The sequence below is a fragment of the Aulonocara stuartgranti genome, assembly GCF_965226115.1.
Source record: "Aulonocara stuartgranti genome assembly, chromosome: 9".
NCBI classification, from domain to species: Eukaryota; Metazoa; Chordata; class Actinopteri; order Cichliformes; family Cichlidae; genus Aulonocara; species Aulonocara stuartgranti.
This window is the reverse complement of record NC_138960.1, coordinates 35,918,081-35,935,000: the sequence shown is the minus strand read 5'-3', so window position 1 is coordinate 35,935,000 and position 16,920 is coordinate 35,918,081. Positions and strand designations below refer to the sequence as shown.

General features: G+C 42.6%; 2 protein-coding genes and 1 long non-coding RNA gene across 9 annotated transcripts in view; 1 reads left to right on the top strand and 2 right to left on the bottom strand.

Moving 5' to 3' along the window:
• The window catches only part of LOC309714354 (uncharacterized protein), an 84,228-nt gene extending 83,947 nt beyond the window's left edge, over positions 1 to 281 (bottom strand). Inside the window, exon 1 of the mRNA XM_082546710.1 lies at positions 208 to 281. The gene's annotated coding sequence lies outside the window, so the exon portion shown is untranslated. The remainder of the gene's footprint in view (positions 1 to 207) is intronic.
• On the top strand, positions 227 to 16,778 carry LOC309714400 (uncharacterized protein). Of its 7 annotated transcripts, none has more exons than XM_082546845.1 (7): positions 227 to 316; positions 1,533 to 1,675; positions 2,464 to 2,674; positions 13,977 to 14,140; positions 14,586 to 14,700; positions 15,634 to 15,781; positions 15,999 to 16,778. In XM_082546845.1, the coding sequence occupies exons 4-7, from the start codon at positions 14,117 to 14,119 to the stop codon at positions 16,441 to 16,443; spliced, it is 732 nt and encodes a 243-aa protein (XP_082402971.1). In that variant the 5' UTR covers positions 227 to 316; positions 1,533 to 1,675; positions 2,464 to 2,674; positions 13,977 to 14,116; the 3' UTR covers positions 16,444 to 16,778. The 7 variants fall into 7 exon arrangements, with proteins under 7 accessions (XP_082402971.1, XP_082402972.1, XP_082402973.1 ...); XM_082546847.1 differs by lacking the exon at positions 227 to 316 and adding an exon at positions 505 to 627; XM_082546848.1 differs by lacking the exon at positions 227 to 316 and adding an exon at positions 824 to 845.
• LOC309714419 lies at positions 5,741 to 9,359 on the bottom strand. The gene is made up of 2 exons (XR_014278926.1): positions 6,138 to 9,359; positions 5,741 to 6,086 (listed from the first exon to the last, which is right to left on the bottom strand). It is a non-coding gene; the product is annotated as an uncharacterized lncRNA (long non-coding RNA).
• Positions 16,779 to 16,920: the final 142 nt, after the last annotated feature.

Here is a 16,920-nt window from a genome sequence, read left to right as displayed (position 1 = left end):
ACACACACACACACACACACACACACACACACAAACAGGTTTGTCAGGTTCCTCGGCTCGTTCTCTGTGTTCAGTCCATTGAAGGTGATTATTGAGCCAATCACAGCTAGAGAGCTCACTGTGACTCTTCTTCTTCCCTCTACAGTCACACAAACACACTCAGAGACTCTGACAGCAAAACTACAACAACGTGGTGTTAACACTCACCTCCCTCAGCTCCACCGTCCTCCTGCTGCTCTGAAGGAGGCTCAGCTGTTTCTCTTCCTGTTCTCACCTGCTCGGGTGGCTCCTCCCCTCTGCAGTTACAGGAAATCAAGTGTGTGTGTCTCTAGTTGAGACTCGTTCTTCCTGCTCTCTAGCATCACATTGGGTGTTTCCAAATTCAGGGAGAGGATGCTTCGAATGCCACATTTGTAGGAATTTATATCACATGGACGCGACGAAGACTGTTCAAATTTGAAGTCTTCCAAATGCGTCCTTCATTTCCCTGAATTTGAAGGATGGTTCAGGTGTGTCCTTTGTGGCCCAACATATCCCAGGATTCATTGCGGGCCATACAGGAGATATTTCTCTGATAATGATAGTGATCGAAGCGGGAGTTAATGCAGGAGGCGAACACTTTCAAATGTAAGTATATGAAAATCTGGTGGTACAAAAGTTTTTATAGCGGGTGTGTTGTTAGGCTCTGGGCATCTGCATAGACATGTTCTTCTTTTGAGAATGTGAGGACAAACTTGAAAGAGAGACACTGTGAGAGTGCACACATCCACACTGGTGCTGCATCTGTGCTCACCACGATGGCCTCCTTCAGAGAGATGGAGGACTCACTCTGTCTTCTGGCTGATGTACGTGTTCAGCTTTGAACAGCTGTCGTTCCAGCTGCTTTTAACTTTGTAGTTTCACATTTGTACAGACTTTATATTTTTATAGACGTGTCATATACGAGCCCTTAAATCATTTTCATTATCACAGTCTACACTCTGCACCATGAGCTGGTCAAAGGGATTAATATCACAAAGGTTGTAATTCATTTCCTGTTTCATGTAAACTGCTGTGAGGTCACAGTGACACCAGCAGATGCAGTTACAGCCTCTCTGTCCCCCCCCCCCCCCCGAGGCTGACGGTGCTCTGTAAGCTCTTCATATAAGTTTTGCTTCTTTCTTTTGGCTGTCAATCTTTAACGGCTTTGAATCTCAGTGACCTCCACCTCAACGAGAATTTTACTCAGCTTCCTCCTAATATTTCACAATAAAAGCTGTGCTCAGTGTTTTTGTGAACATGTTGCTTGTGGTGTGAGGCCGAGCGTCCCAGCAGGAAGCGCCTTTATGGCTGTTGTTTGGCTCCTGTGGGACTTTCTGAAAGAGTGAGAGTGAATTCCTGGAGTGCTGCAGTGTTTCTGACAGCAGACTGAGCTCAGACGTGTCTGCCACCGAACCCTCAGTGAAAACACACCAAATAAGACGTGAACTGAAGCAACGTGGCCGTCTGCTTTGTGCTCTGTACAATAATCATATTCATGCTATTTATTTCAGACAGTAACAGCTCAGCTTCCCCGTTCTCCCAAAAGAGGCTTAAACATGGACTCCACTGACGTCCTTGCTGTGACCCAGGCCCCAAAAAACAAGTTCCCCTCAGCTGTGGACTTTCTTGGAGCTCCAGAGATCCACCCAGCAAGGTTTCAATTCAATTCAATTCAATTTTATTTATATAAATCACAACAACAGTCGCCTCAAGTTGCTTTATATTGTAAGGTCGACCCTACAATAATACATACAGAGAAAAACCCAACAATCATATGACCCCCTATGAGCAGCACTTTGGCGACAGTGGGAAGGAAAAACTCCCTTTTAACAGGAAGAAACCTCCGGCAGAACCAGGCTCAGGGAGGGGCGGGGCCATCTGCTGTGATTGGTTGGGGTGAGAGAAGGAAGACAGGATAAAGACATGCTGTGGAAGAGAGACAGAGATTAATAACAGATATGATTCAATGCAGAGAGGTCTGTTAATACATAGAAATAAATGTACATCTTTCAGTTCCAATACACCTTAGCATCAGCAGGGTATGTCTAATACTTAAGTGCTGTAATAATATTAATCTTATTCACTGAATTGCTGTCGGTGTACTTCAATTTAACTCAAATTGTCTTAAAAGGCAAGAGCATCTTCAGGTTTACTGAAATAATATTTTTTCCTCCATGAAAAGCGTTCAGTGCAGCAGGATAGCGCATATAAAAAACACTCCGTTAAACGCACGCCGCATCTCTTTTACTCTTGTTGCCAAATCGTGTTGAATGCGAGTGATCTGACCATCATAAGTCAGGGGGCCATTATCTTTAGCTGCAGGGAGGATCCTCATCTTGTCTACCGGATTATGAACCTTAATAATCATTGCATGAGGGTGGTTAGGTCTTGATAATCCAATGGACCGATGGGCTCTGTCCATTTTGATCTTCCCCTGTTTAGTTTGAAAACTCAGCAAAGTCGGTCGACAGCCTTCAAGGAACTTCACCGGTTCACGACCTTCAGTGTCCTGCATCATCTGGCCCGGCATTTGTAGCGGTTGGGCAGGTGGCTGCGGCGCCGGAGGAGCAGGCGGGTTGGGCTGGGGATGCGACATTGCGGCCCAGGTTTCGGCAACACTGTGACGTCGGACCCCAACACACGCACACAGACCGTGGGTGACAGCACACTTATTTTATTATGACTGTTCACTGTGGTTTAATGCAGGGACACAGACACTCCCGCTCAGTGGTCACTCCACTCCCTCTCCTCGACTGTCACTGAAACATAAAAGAGTCAGAGTCAGTCTCTCGTCCCAAACACCTGTTCAGCCCCGTCTCCGCGCCGCCCCTCCTCTGCAGCGGGCCAGAGACCACACCCCCGCCACACAGAGAAATCAAGATTGGGTTTTTTAAGCACAGGCTGCACAACAGCATGTTTAAAACAGGCTACACAACACCTGATTTAAGACTGCTATTACAAATCGCTAAAATGTCACAACTGACAACCTTAAAAATCCTTTTTAAGAAATGTATTGGAACAACTTCATTTGGACAAGATGATGTCTTTATGCCAATACAAAGTTCTTCCACCTGATCAAACCACACAGGCTCAAACAGTAGAGCAGGTGAATTTTGCAAACATGTCATGGGAAGGCAGAGCATTCATAAATCGAAGATGTTTTATCTTATTGATAAAAAACTGCAAAAATCTTTCACAAGTTTCTGTGAAGCTATTTATGTGAGAATCAAGAGAAATATTCAGGAAAGCCTGGGGTTGTTGGAGCTATTCTCAATAATATTGGCAAAAACTTTGATTTTTCTGCTTTTACAGTGTCCTGGTATCGATACACAGGGCTGCACATAAGTGGTCCGCAGGTGCACATGCACTTCCAAAATAAAAGACATATAAGAAGTTGCAACGCGCGTTTGCGTACGTAAGATTTTCTGAAGGAGGACAAACATTTGTTTTATATAATATAAAAAGCACCGTTGTCGTCCGAGAATACGCGCTTCTTTTGTAGTTCGGACTCCTTCTGACATTTCTTTGGAGGTGGAGGAACACCAGAGTAATTGCTTAAAGCAGCTTCTTCGACATCTTTGAGAGTTCTAAACAAATGTCTGTCCTCCTCCAGAAAATCTTCCCTGGTATCCATGATTACAAAGTTTTAAAAAAAGAAGATCTTATCGCCAGAAGCGTTTGGCGATCATATACACTGAGAGAGTTAACATTTTTTAAGTCAGATAAAATAAATAGCACAAATACAAGCAAAGTCAGACGGCAAGCCGTACACACTGGCGCCATCCTGAATCTGGTGTGAGGATCAAAGTGGACAAAGTGAAATGTGACAGAAAATAAAGCAGACATGAACGTGTACGAGAGCTCTAACGTTATAAATGTGACAGCTTGGAATAGTTCAGCTGTCTGACTCGTTTTTATTGCTCTATCTGAGAAGGGACAGAGTCTGAAATCTGACCTGAGATCAGAAATGGTCTCCTTTAAGTGCAGCTGAGGAACCTGAAGATCCTCCATGATGGTGGCGGGGCGGAGCTGAGAGAGAGGACGTGAGGAAGAAGAAGTGAGCAGGATGAAGCAGTTCACTCGAGCACGTTTGATCGCGGTGCGTCTGAAGTCGTGGGAGAGCGTGGACGTCTCGTACAGAGCGGCCCTGATGGCGTCTGGTAGAGGTCAAAGGTCAGTTTGAGGACAACTGGAGCAGAACCTCCACACCTGAAGCTCTGGAGCCTCCAGCCGTCATGATACACTGAGACGTTTGAAGCCTCGCCAATGTCGTGCAAAGGGAGGTTTCCCCTGTCGGGAGCGCGCGCTGGGCTGTCCAAATCCCGGACAAACAGCGTCCGTCATTCCTGATGTTTAGCCCACAAACACTTCCTGAAACTTTGGAGCTGTGAGCTCTTTATACAGTAAAGTTACAGAATCATCAGGAAAACGTCGTTGGTTTGTAACACGTGAGAACAGAACGTGTCTCATGTTCTCTGTGACCCACAAACTGAACGCTCATGTACCCACACTCGTCTTTCACCGTCTCACTAAAGTAAACCTCACTACTTCCACGTCGAGTTGGTTGGAAAGGAGGCGGAGCCAACTGGACCCGCGATCCCGACGCAGGTGAAACACACTCTGTCGGGGATACCTGCCTCAGCACGACACCTGTCCAGGAAGTGTTGGAAGTCTTGGTGATAAAGAGTCAGGTTGTGTTTTACTGACTCTTATTCTGAAGGAGCCTGTCAGGAAGAGGACGCTTCCCCCATTCAGGTCACTTTCAGCAGCATCATTACAGATATTTGATGTTTGTTATATTTTGATGTCTTTTCTGTTAATCCAAAGTAAAGTGTTTGTTGTGTGCTGAGGATTGAGCAGCGATGGTCAAATGAAGCTTTCTGAGGCTTGTATTGAAGAAGCTTTTCAGCACAGGCCTCTTTGGTGACATCTGGTGGCCAAAAACATGAAGCGCAGTTGAATCTGCTTAATGTAAAGTGCTTCATCGTGATTGGCCGCTCTACAGAGCTTCTGTTTCATATCGGGCTGATGTGGAGCTTTGTGTGTTTGTGGGGATGTTTTAATAATAAATCATTTAGATGAACAAACCTCCCTGGTTTAAACCGTGCTGTGTTCTCCTTTTGCTTTGACTTCTTGATGTTTTTAGTAATAAACAAATACAACATATATAACAATGTACAGAACAATTATATAATAGGCTGTGAGTGTGCTGTGAGGTCCCTGCCGCCACATGATTATGTAATTAACCAGTGGACGCGTACATTTATATATAACATGCTATAGAAGAGCGCATCCTCTCTTCAGCACAAACACTGACAGACTCAAGAACAGTTTGTTTCTACAAGGCATTCTATTCTATTCTATTCTATTCTATTCCATTCAAACAGATAAAATCACCTATAATCTATCTGTCTGTACTGCCAGTCTTTCACCAGCAGGGCGTGTGTGCACATGAAGCCCTGAGAAATGAACCTTTTTGGGAACCATCAGGCTGGAAGGAGCTTAAACCCTGAAAACTGTGGCGAGTTGATCAGAGTACTATAGTAGACCTCCTACTGTCCACACAGAGGGATCTTCCACTAATGCTGACACTTGACTGGTCAGTAGGCGGTGACGTCATACTTATTGATCTCCAGTCTGGAGGTGAGAAGTGTTAAGATTCAATATTGAGGAAGGGTACAAGAGGTGATCGAAGAATAACCACACCGATCCGGCCGGGTGAAGTCAAACGATGATTTTAATGAATACACGCGTGGGAAGACACTCTGTACGCAGACAGCCAGTAGTCCTCGACTTAATCAAAGCATGAACAGATATTTTATAGCATCAGGGTTTGTTTACTGACGCCCCTTCATGCGTCACCGGTACATTTTATACATAGATCAGATCAACATCATCATGACTTTTCACCTAGAAAATCATCTTCTATTTTCATGGCGTGGTACTTTCCGTTCTTATCTTAAAATGAATTGTTCCTCTTTCTTGCCGAGACAACAAGGACGGTTCCTCTGAATAAATTTAACTCTATGTGTGTGTGTCACGACCTCACATGCTCTTTGTGTCACCTCTTCACCTACTGTCTGTGTCTCGTCCTCAAATGCTCTTTCTCAATTCACCTGTTGCACTTCTGACCTTTTACCAGACCAGAAGCTCACTGAGACTATGTGTATGTCTTCTACTAAATAAATGTTTTAACCAAGAACCTCTACTAAAACCTTAATATAAAATGATCTGATGTATAAGTGTTTTGTAAGCATGTATTGCAATTCCTTCTATGGCTCCAAGTCACTTGCACAATAGATTGTCCGAACATCGCGCCGAACAAAGCTTCCGACCCCCAATTAATTGACCGAGCTCCAACTCTTTAATAAGCACAGATATGCATTGTGTATGAAATAGTCATAACTGCTTAAGGCCTTCTTAAAGCTATCTGTTACATTGTTAAAGCCTCGTCTTAGCCTGCGGCTCAAAATAACTATCTGCTTTCACTTCTGCATACAACTTCCTGTCAGCCTGCAACTCAGTCTTTCTGAAAGAGACACTGTTTAACCCTCTGAATGCAATATCCATGCTGCAGATTATATTATTAATGCAATGGTAATAATGACAATTATTTAACAATAGCAGTAAAATAATTTCCCTTCTCGACACTCCCTCTTTTGACCTCTGGAACACCAGAGGTCACAATACATTGTGTCCTCACGCAGACCCTTCTCTGGTGGTCTCGAACCTCGAGATCTCCAGGATCCTCGCCCCTCCTGTGGTCGCCGAGATCGATCTTCTGCAAAAGAAACAAAACACCTTTTCCTGCATCTCCCTAACTTATCCTATCTGGGACTCTTTAATCAAAAGCCTGATCCTAATTATCTTCTTAACTTATTGACTTGTATTTATGTATACTCTTCAACGTTACTCATCCCTTTAGAACTCTTTAAGCCCTGCTTTCACGTCCGGTTGCTCGCTCTATTTTTCCCTTATCTGATCATCAACATCCTGTGCACAAATTGTCGCTGCTGCAAGTTCCTCTACTCTAAAAGAAAACAACCACTTTAATCAATTAAGTTTAAGCATATAAGCAATTACTCCTGTATACATTTCATCATAGCTAAATGCTGCCTTGAAACAACTCCTATGTGTTAACTTCATTTTAACCTCACATTTCCTATGTTATAACCCATTTTGGTATAGCCTTTTTATTTCATTTGCTCCCTTTAATGTAACAATACCTTCTAATTCTAGTTTATCAGACCTAACCAAAATATATGCTTTCCTTCCTCTTTGGTCCTTCTTTTAAGTTCAGTTAAAAGCTAAATGAATTTAAGGCCTTTTGCCTGGAATCAATACTGTCATGTGTGTTTCTTAACTCTGTGTCTGTAAGCGTGTGCAATCCTTCATGAACTCATATTATCCTCACAGTAGATTGGCTAATCATAGCGCTAGCCAAAGGCTCGTGACCCTCCAGAGACAAATTTGAGCCACAACTCCTTTAAAAGCACAAAATGCAATATGTATAAAAATCATTTCTATTTATAAGCTCCCCCTTTATCCTAAAGATAAACCTATGTAATATCTGTATGTGTACGCCTACATTATAACCACTACTTCTAGAAATCAAAAAATCAAACCTGTTCTACTCCTTCAACCCTCACTAATTTTCCCTCTAAGATTTATTCACAGCTTTGAAAAACCGGCATTGTATCTTCTAAACAGGATTCAGTTCTGTCATGGTCCTGGGCCATGTTGGCCCAGTATTCTTGGTTCCTTGTATTTTTGCTCCTTATTTAGGCCAGGTTTTCTGAGGTGTCCTGTTGTGGTGTTCCCTAAGTGTTTTTCCCTTTGTGACTCTTACCCCCTTGTGCCCCTCTGTGTATTTATGAGCTCTCGTCTCTCTTTGTGTTTATTCCATGTTTCCCCCAGCCTGTTATGTCTGTGTTCTCCCCGTGCTCTGGGTGTATTTAAGTTGTGTCTTCTGTTATGGTAGTTGCTGGTTTGTCTGTGTTGTTTCCCCTCGGTCTCCCTGCGTCTCGTTTCTGGTTTGTGTTATTAGCTTACCCAGTTTAGGTTTCCGGTTTCTTGTTTTTCCACCAGTGCTGTTTTGTGCCCACCGTTGTAAATAAATATTCACCTGCACCAGAGCTGCCGCCTTTTGGGTCCTTTTCTACAACTCCACACGGCTTGCCTCGCAAACCGTGACAAGTTCACTTTTAATCCTTTAACCTTAACTTAAAAATAACAGTTTCAGTTTTACCATATCCAAATGATCAAAAACCCAAAAGGTCCTAAAATGATCCTAAATTATTAAACAATTAAATTATTAAACCCTAAACCCCCCTTTATCTTGATACATTTCATGTGTCAAGATACTATACAAAACTTAAAAATGCTCAGTTTCCCCACTCATGATCCAATCTATGTCATAAAATAAACTTAAAACAGAACAGTTATCAGTCATGTGTTTCTTCAATTAATGATAACTGAGTTACTTCAAAAAATATTTCCCCTTTAGCATTTGGCATTCTCCCAACAATATACTATAATCCCATAATCTAACCCCAGTCAACAAAACAAAAATTTTTCTGGTAAAAGCAAATTGTTTGTCCACATTTATTCACCCTCACTCACATTCAGTCACACATTCACTTACATGCAGTCACACCATGTATTTGCTGATAGTGGAGCCTCCCGCACGATCAGATACTCCACCCTCAGCAAAATGAGCTCAGTCATTTTTTATTTTCCATAGGAAAATATTTCTTTATGCTTTTGGACTGGATTGACTCGCATAAAATCCTTTTTACAGGGACTTACGACCTTGATCAGTCCCCAGGTAGCTTTCTCCTCAGCCAATTGTAATCTGGAAAGCCGCCTTATATTTGCTCTTCCCGAGAACTTTCAGCGCCGTTATTCACTGTTGCAGGCCTGCTTAAAACAGAAATGAAAAAAATAGAGCTGATTGTTAGCTCATAAAAACAAAACAAAATCACCTGACAGGTTTTCTTTAAGTGCACTGTTACAAAATAATGGGCCCAATTTTTTAGACATGTCCATGTTTCCTAAAACTCCCTCTATTAAAAACAAAAACACCAACCCCAAACCTAACTGACAAAATCAACCCCTCACCACAACAACCTCAACAAGCTTAAACACACAAGTCTTGCCACCACATAATTTCACCTCCTCAATACACCAAAAGTCCCATTAAACCCACTCAATTTGCACACAAAAATCACCCCCTTATGCTCTATAACATACTTCAATTCAGCATAAAACCCCCTTACAACAACATATCACTAAACTATAAATTTCCTACCCAAATCTGCACTCCTCTTGTCTGCCGTGCTTCCTCTCCTGAAAGTCACTTCCTTAGTCACACACATACAGGAAGCTCCTACGTCACCACACACTCCAGCTAATTTGCATACTGCATACTCTCAAAAAGCTGTAACAACAGAAACATATGTTTAAACATCACCAACTCATTAAATCATTTTATTTCTTCCAACAGTGATCACTAGTGTTGATCACTCAGTACGAGAGCACCCCTAAGTCACTCTTTTTAAAACTACTTTAATCCCTTTTTTGTTTTCATAACTCCCTTTGTCATATGGCTTATTCTATTCCTCAATTACAAACTCAAATGCATTTTATTAAACATTCACACCATTGTATCATTCATACAAAATAGCAAGCTGTTCTTCATTGCCTATGTTTGTATTCTTAGCCAGGTTTAATCTCTATCTCTGCATTAAACTCCATGAGCTTGTCTTGTCTTTATAAGTTTAATGCATTTTCTGTTTGTGTATGTGAATTTGCATATGTTGCTTTTGCAGTGTGTCAGACTCCTTCATAATTTTGCCTTTAAACAGTCAATTTTCTCCTCCCCAAATTTACTAACCCAAATTCTGATTTCCTACCTTAAATAGCAGCATTCCTTGTCCTCAGCCAGAAGGTAGGGCTCCACTTGCCACTTTCCACCTCCACCCTAGCCCAGCGGCCTTACCCGTCAGGTCCCGTCTTCTTACTGAAGCCGAGAGTAATCGTGACTGTGCCTGCCTTAGGTTGTCCCAGGGTTTCGAGGTGGGATCTTACCCGTCATGGGCTATCCAGCCTTCCATACTCGCCTGATACGGGGCCCAAGTGGGCAGGGGAGGGAACACACTGGCTCTGGGAATTAAAGGAATGTAAGCTGCTTCCTTCATTGCATCTTATATTAAACTATCTCACTTCTGACTCCTTCCTAGAATAATTTCACCTATGGCACTTTGTGTATGTGTGTTTTCTATTCATTAATGTAATTGTCAGTTATTTTCTCTCTTCATTTTACTTTATTTATCTGTTTGTTTGTAACGTTCTACTTTAGTTCTACTAAACCTTGATGTAAAAACAATACTCCCTTATTTCACGCACACACTCTGCATTTTGCCTACGCACACACTTCTCTCTCAGACTTCCTCTGTTCACACATCACCTTGCACTCACTCTACTATCAACTTTCATAGTGTTATTATTATTTAGTATTTTGTACACCTCACACAGAATCATTCAAATCGAGTACTCACAGCATTCACATCACAACCTTCAACTTTCACTTTCGATCCTGCAAGACGCAGAGATGGACATCTCCTTCACCTAACATAAAACTAAATTACCATATCAACATACAATTACTGAAGTCCAAACTCAAATACACCGTTTGTTTTAATAAAGTCAAAGAGTAAACAGGTGTAGCAAGTGTATGTACTTATGTGTTTTAAACTGAAAGAAAAAGAAACTCAAACTCTTATAACATCACTCATGCATCTCTTAAATTAAAAACACTTTCAAACTTTAAAACATCCTACTTTACATCACCAAAGAAATACCTCTCACACCTTTATTCATCATTCAAAACCTTCTAGTCACCGCATTCACACAAGAAATTGAAAAAATAAAACACACCAGCAACTATTGCTGGAGAGAAGTTACTACTGAAAGTAATATGTTAATCTTAAGTATACACAGTGCACTCAATATATTTATATATCTACATCCAACTTCAGTCAATTACTATACATCCACTACGGCAACTCAAAACTTTATTTATAGTCCTCTAATAAACATAAATGGCATTTGAAACACACACTCAACAATGTTTGCAGCAGTATTTGTAAAACCAACTGTGGTTTAAACAGTTCACTGCTTACTCATTTGCATTTTCACTCACACACACCGTCTAAAAATAGCAGCAGCATTGCCTCAGACTCCTTTCACACAGATCTTTTTTATTACAAAGACGTCTTATATTTACAACTACTGTCAGATCTGTCAGCTTTAGCGCCTAACCAATTTCGACAAATTTAAAATAACCGCCCACCAATTAACCAGTATCAAGACTTTAACTGTTTCTGGCCTCATTTCTAAAATCCCTAACTCAATTTAAAAGCGTCAACCAACCCAAACTTTGCCTGAAGCTCTATTTTTGGCATTTCACAGCCAAGGCTTACCTCGAAGTGTTAAGTTAAAGTTACACGCCCGAAGACCAACTTCTCCTGTCCAAAAAAGCGCAGATACCGTTCCAAACGGTAAGGAGACTCTAACTCCTAGCTTAATTCCGGGATGCCCTGTACCCCACAGCTAAACCACACTGAACTATCCCTCTTCGCCGAGAGGTCAATGTCGCGCGTCCACGACAAGGAGGGAGCGTAACCTCCGGGCTCTGCGCTTCCTAGCAGACTCGAACTGCCGTTCTAGAATAATTTATAATATTTTGAAACAACAATCAACACCCAAAACAAGTGTATAACTGAGGCAGATCGACCCTGATGGACAATGGGGACTCTAACCCACAAAATGACCAACCAAGGTCTGACCTAATGACCAACCGGGACTTTAACCCACAAAATGACCAAATACCCTACCAAACTACTTGAGACTCTAACTCAATTTCTTTGGGACTTCAACCCAGTATTTAAACTTTTCCTGGCAGACTCTAACTGCTTTAGCAGACTTTACTGCTTTCATTTCTTCATTCTTCTTAGCAGAACTCTAACTGCTTCAACTCATGAGATTTTTCATCAAAATCAAAACAGACATGCACCAGTAACTTCAGTGAGTAGACTTAAATTTTATCATGTCCAATTTGGCACACTTTGGAAATAATTCAACAGGTAGTGCCTTACCTTTTGGATAAGCCGGCTTATGCCCACTCACTTAGACCACTGGAATTCATGTCTGCCCGTCAGACCACCTAAGACCCCGGATTTCTCCGTCTAAACCTCCAACTCTCCCTCCTCAATAACCGGACGAAGCCCCCAAATGTTAAGATTCAATATTGAGGAAGGGTACAAGAGGTGATCGAAGAATAACCACACCGATCCGGCCGGGTGAAGTCAAACGATGATTTTAATGAATACACGCGTGGGAAGACACTCTGTACGCAGACAGCCAGTAGTCCTCGACTTAATCAAAGCATGAACAGATATTTTATAGCATCAGGGTTTGTTTACTGACGCCCCTTCATGCGTCACCGGTACATTTTATACATAGATCAGATCAACATCATCATGACTTTTCACCTAGAAAATCATCTTCTATTTTCATGGCGTGGTACTTTCCGTTCTTATCTTAAAATGAATTGTTCCTCTTTCTTGCCGAGACAACAAGGACGGTTCCTCTAAATAAATTTAACTCTATGTGTGTGTGTCACGACCTCACATGCTCTTTGTGTCACCTCTTCACCTACTGTCTGTGTCTCGTCCTCAAATGCTCTTTCTCAATTCACCTGTTGCACTTCTGACCTTTTACCAGACCAGAAGCTCACTGAGACTATGTGTATGTCTTCTACTAAATAAATGTTTTAACCAAGAACCTCTACTAAAACCTTAATATAAAATGATCTGATGTATAAGTGTTTTGTAAGCATGTATTGCAATTCCTTCTATGGCTCCAAGTCACTTGCACAATAGATTGTCCGAACATCGCGCCGAACAAAGCTTCCGACCCCCAATTAATTGACCGAGCTCCAACTCTTTAATAAGCACAGATATGCATTGTGTATGAAATAGTCATAACTGCTTAAGGCCTTCTTAAAGCTATCTGTTACATTGTTAAAGCCTCGTCTTAGCCTGCGGCTCAAAATAACTATCTGCTTTCACTTCTGCATACAACTTCCTGTCAGCCTGCAACTCAGTCTTTCTGAAAGAGACACTGTTTAACCCTCTGAATGCAATATCCATGCTGCAGATTATATTATTAATGCAATGGTAATAATGACAATTATTTAACAATAGCAGTAAAATAATTTCCCTTCTCGACAGAAGCTATAACCTGATCTTCATAATATTGTAAGAAGTTACCGTGACGATTTTCCCTGGATAACATCAAATCCAGGATGGTAGTTCACTCTCTGCTCGCTCCATCCAACAATCATCAGACATGCATATCTCAGGGGAACCATCACTCATTAGTTTCAGACACATATGAGCCGCACACCATGCATCACCTCCAAGTCACACACAAATCTGTGATGATCACTGATCTGAATGTGGAGAGTCAGAGAGAAACAAGAACGATGTGTCTTCTCTTCATCACCACAAACCAAATGAAACATGATGGAGGAAGCTGGCTGCAGAGGGGCTGTGAACATGTTTATTTGGACATGTTGGACGTGGTAACATGGAGTATGTGGGGAATGAATCCACGGAGATGTTTTTAGTGGGAGGGGTTCTTTTCTGTTTGGAGGACATCAGCTGCCTCCTCTGGAGGACAACCAAACCAAACAATGTTCACTTAGAGCTTTCAAACATGTGACTGTGGTGATCATGTGACCCACAGCCTCACAGTCTGTGATGTCATCCTGCCTCACTTCAAAAGATCAAACAGGCTGATACGATTGCGTGTGTGTGTGTGTGTGTGTGTGTGTGTGACAGTATCACAGCACTAACACGTCTTTCTCTTCTCACTCGACTTCTCTGCAGCTTTAACCTCATTTGAAGGATTCCAGCAGCAGGTTTGGATGTGTCGGAGTTTCCAGACGGCCTTTAAACGCATCATGATGTAAGCGGCTGCACTGAGGGGAATAAAACACCTGAGTAGGTGTGCTGCTGCTGCCAACAGGATGTCCTGCTGCTCTGGCTGCTGCGTGAGTCCCAGCGAGGAGCTGCTGGACGATAAAACTCAAAGTCATGACAGCAGCAGCTGATTTATTCTCCATTACTCATTTATATTAATTTATAACAGGGACCCTGAACACATCACACATCTATTCATTCCCACTATGATTCATAACAGCTTCATTTACACTGAATGACACCATATTCGAATTTCCCAGAGGAACCCACCCGAGGGATTAATAAAGTTCTATCTTATCTTATCTTATATGACAGCTTTATCTATCAGATTATATAGAAAATGATTTCTATTCATGTTTCTATTATTAAATCTGATCTGGTAATCAGGTCAGATTCTGCTTTTCACATTAAGAGACTTTTATCAGGTCAAATGTAAATAAAAGAAGTGAGGAGGTTTCAGGTTTCAGGCTGGGTGTGCCTGGGTCAAAGGTCACTGTGTGTCCTCTCCTGCTGCAGGGATCAGGAAGAAGGAAGAGGAGGAGGAAGATGGACGCGTCTGTGCTCAGAGAAGAGTATCGGAGCTCCAGAGAGAGGAGGAGGAGGCACACTCAGGTGCTGCTGTTCAGGACAGGTGAGAGGAAATGCCGTCTGATCCACTTCCTGTTTGACTTTGGACAAAATCTTTAAACTTAGTAAAAATCCATCTGTCAGGTTACCTGATAGAAATGAGACTTATTCCTTCACAATAAAAGCATGTCAGACACGCAGAGACTGTGCTGGATCCTTTGTGAACGTGTTTTAATCACTTATTTCAGTAAAAGTAGCAGTACTACAAAGTAAAAGTACTATAAAGTAAAAGTACTCTGTTAACACCATTTTCCTGATGTGAGAAACACAAACTTGCTTCTTCTGCTGTAGTAAAATATGAGCTTTTATTTTGAAGGTGAAACTTCCTGCTGTTGCTCTGGCTGATGTGACTGTTGGAGGTTTTTCTTCTTTCTAAAGTGAACTCACAGGATCTGATGGCTGTGTTTTTATTTTCATCATATTCAGTTTCTGTTTCTAACAGGTGACTTCCTCAGGTGAGTCTCAGGTGAGCCTCAGGTGAGTCTCAGGTGAGTCAGTGGGGCCACAAGTCGAGTGCAGGAGCTGCAGTTTGGAGCCGGTTGAGCCTTTGCTTTACTGCAGTCAGACTGCAGAGGGCGCCGTGTCTCTGAACTTTACCTGCTGCTCACCTGGATGAAATCACCTGAGAGCTGAAATCTGCTGTGCGCCGCCTTTCATGAGTTCAGGTGTTTCTTATTAAAGCAGCACAAACAGAAACACTGATCAGTGATCAATAATTTGAAAGGAAGAATCTTTAATAACTGAGTGTTCAGAGTCAAACATGTTTCACAGACAAATATTCACATCTGAGCGTCACAGATTAGAAACCATTCATCCTCTTTCAGATTATTACTTCCTGTCAGCTGATCCTTTGGGTCCTAGTCTCTCTCTGATGATTGGACGCTCGTGTTGGCTGTGGGCAGGTCAGGATTCCTCACGTTCTGATTTCCGTCTTTAGTCTCGGAGGAGCTGTCCGAGGCCGTCGCCATCGTCCCCGCCCCTCAGGGTCTGACGTTACCATGGCCACCACCCGTGATCTTTGACCCCGACCCCTGGCACGTCCACCTGGACCTGCACCGGCGCTCCTGCCCAGAGACATCCAGCAGGTGAGTTCCTCTCTGTCAGAGCTCCAGCACAGCAGGAGGTCTTCATCATGTCCGCCTGAGAGGTCTTCATCCCTGCTGGGAAGAACCCGCCTGCACATGGAAGGAGGTTCAGTGTTATCACGCCTCCTCACAGCTGTCCTCACAGTTTGCTCTCTCTGATGATGGTGAAGCTTCAGTTTGTACAAATCTCTTCCCGTGCTGTTGTTTTCCTCTGCAGACGCTCCGGCTCGTCCTCCTCGGAGGTCGGCGGCTCGCAGCACGAGTCCAGATACAGGAGACTCTCGGCTCCTCCGAGCAGCTCCTCAGAAACGCCTCCCTGGTGCTCCTTAAGCGCCACACGAGAAGAGGAAGATCCAGACCCTCCATCCTTCAGGGGCTCCAGGGGGGACCTGGCGTTTCCGGACTACTCTCTGGGCTTGACGGAAAGCTCCACCCCTATCACCAACAGCCTGCAACAGGACCAGCAGGAGAACCGGTCTACACAGAAGGAGACCAGTAACAGCGTCCCGGAGGGGAGGAGCTCCAGGACGCTCAGGTTTACCAGGCAGCAGAGCGTGGGGGGGGCATCCTCACACTCCCAGGTCTACTACCCGTTCCCCAGCAGGAAGATGCCGAGGATCTCTGAGGCCGCCAAGAGGCTGGGGATGTACTCGAGCTTCTGAGGAGGACCGGGTTCAGCAGCAGGTCGTCCACGTGGAGCCTCAAAGGGATCAATACGCGATCGATCGATACCTGAACCGATTAATACATGAACTGAGTTTTTAAAGAGCAAAAGTTTGATGGTCCATCCTTCCCTGAGCTTCACAGAGGAGCTCTCATCATCATCACCTGTGACGTCTCGCTGGTTATAAAGAGTTCTTCATGTTAGCGGCTCGGTCGTACATGAAGGTTCAACAGCATCATTTGAATCTGTCAGCAGACCTTCAGCTCTGTTATTATTATTATTATTTATAATTACAATAAACGCTTAAAAATAGATCTTTGATTTTTTCTTAATTTCACTAAATAGTTTTTACTTCTAATCATAATTTTCTTTTGTATCACGTACTCTTTTAAATTTTATTTAGTCTATAATATAATTTCATAAATTGTTTACTTTATTTTGAATTGATTTGTATTTTATTATGTACATTTTTAAT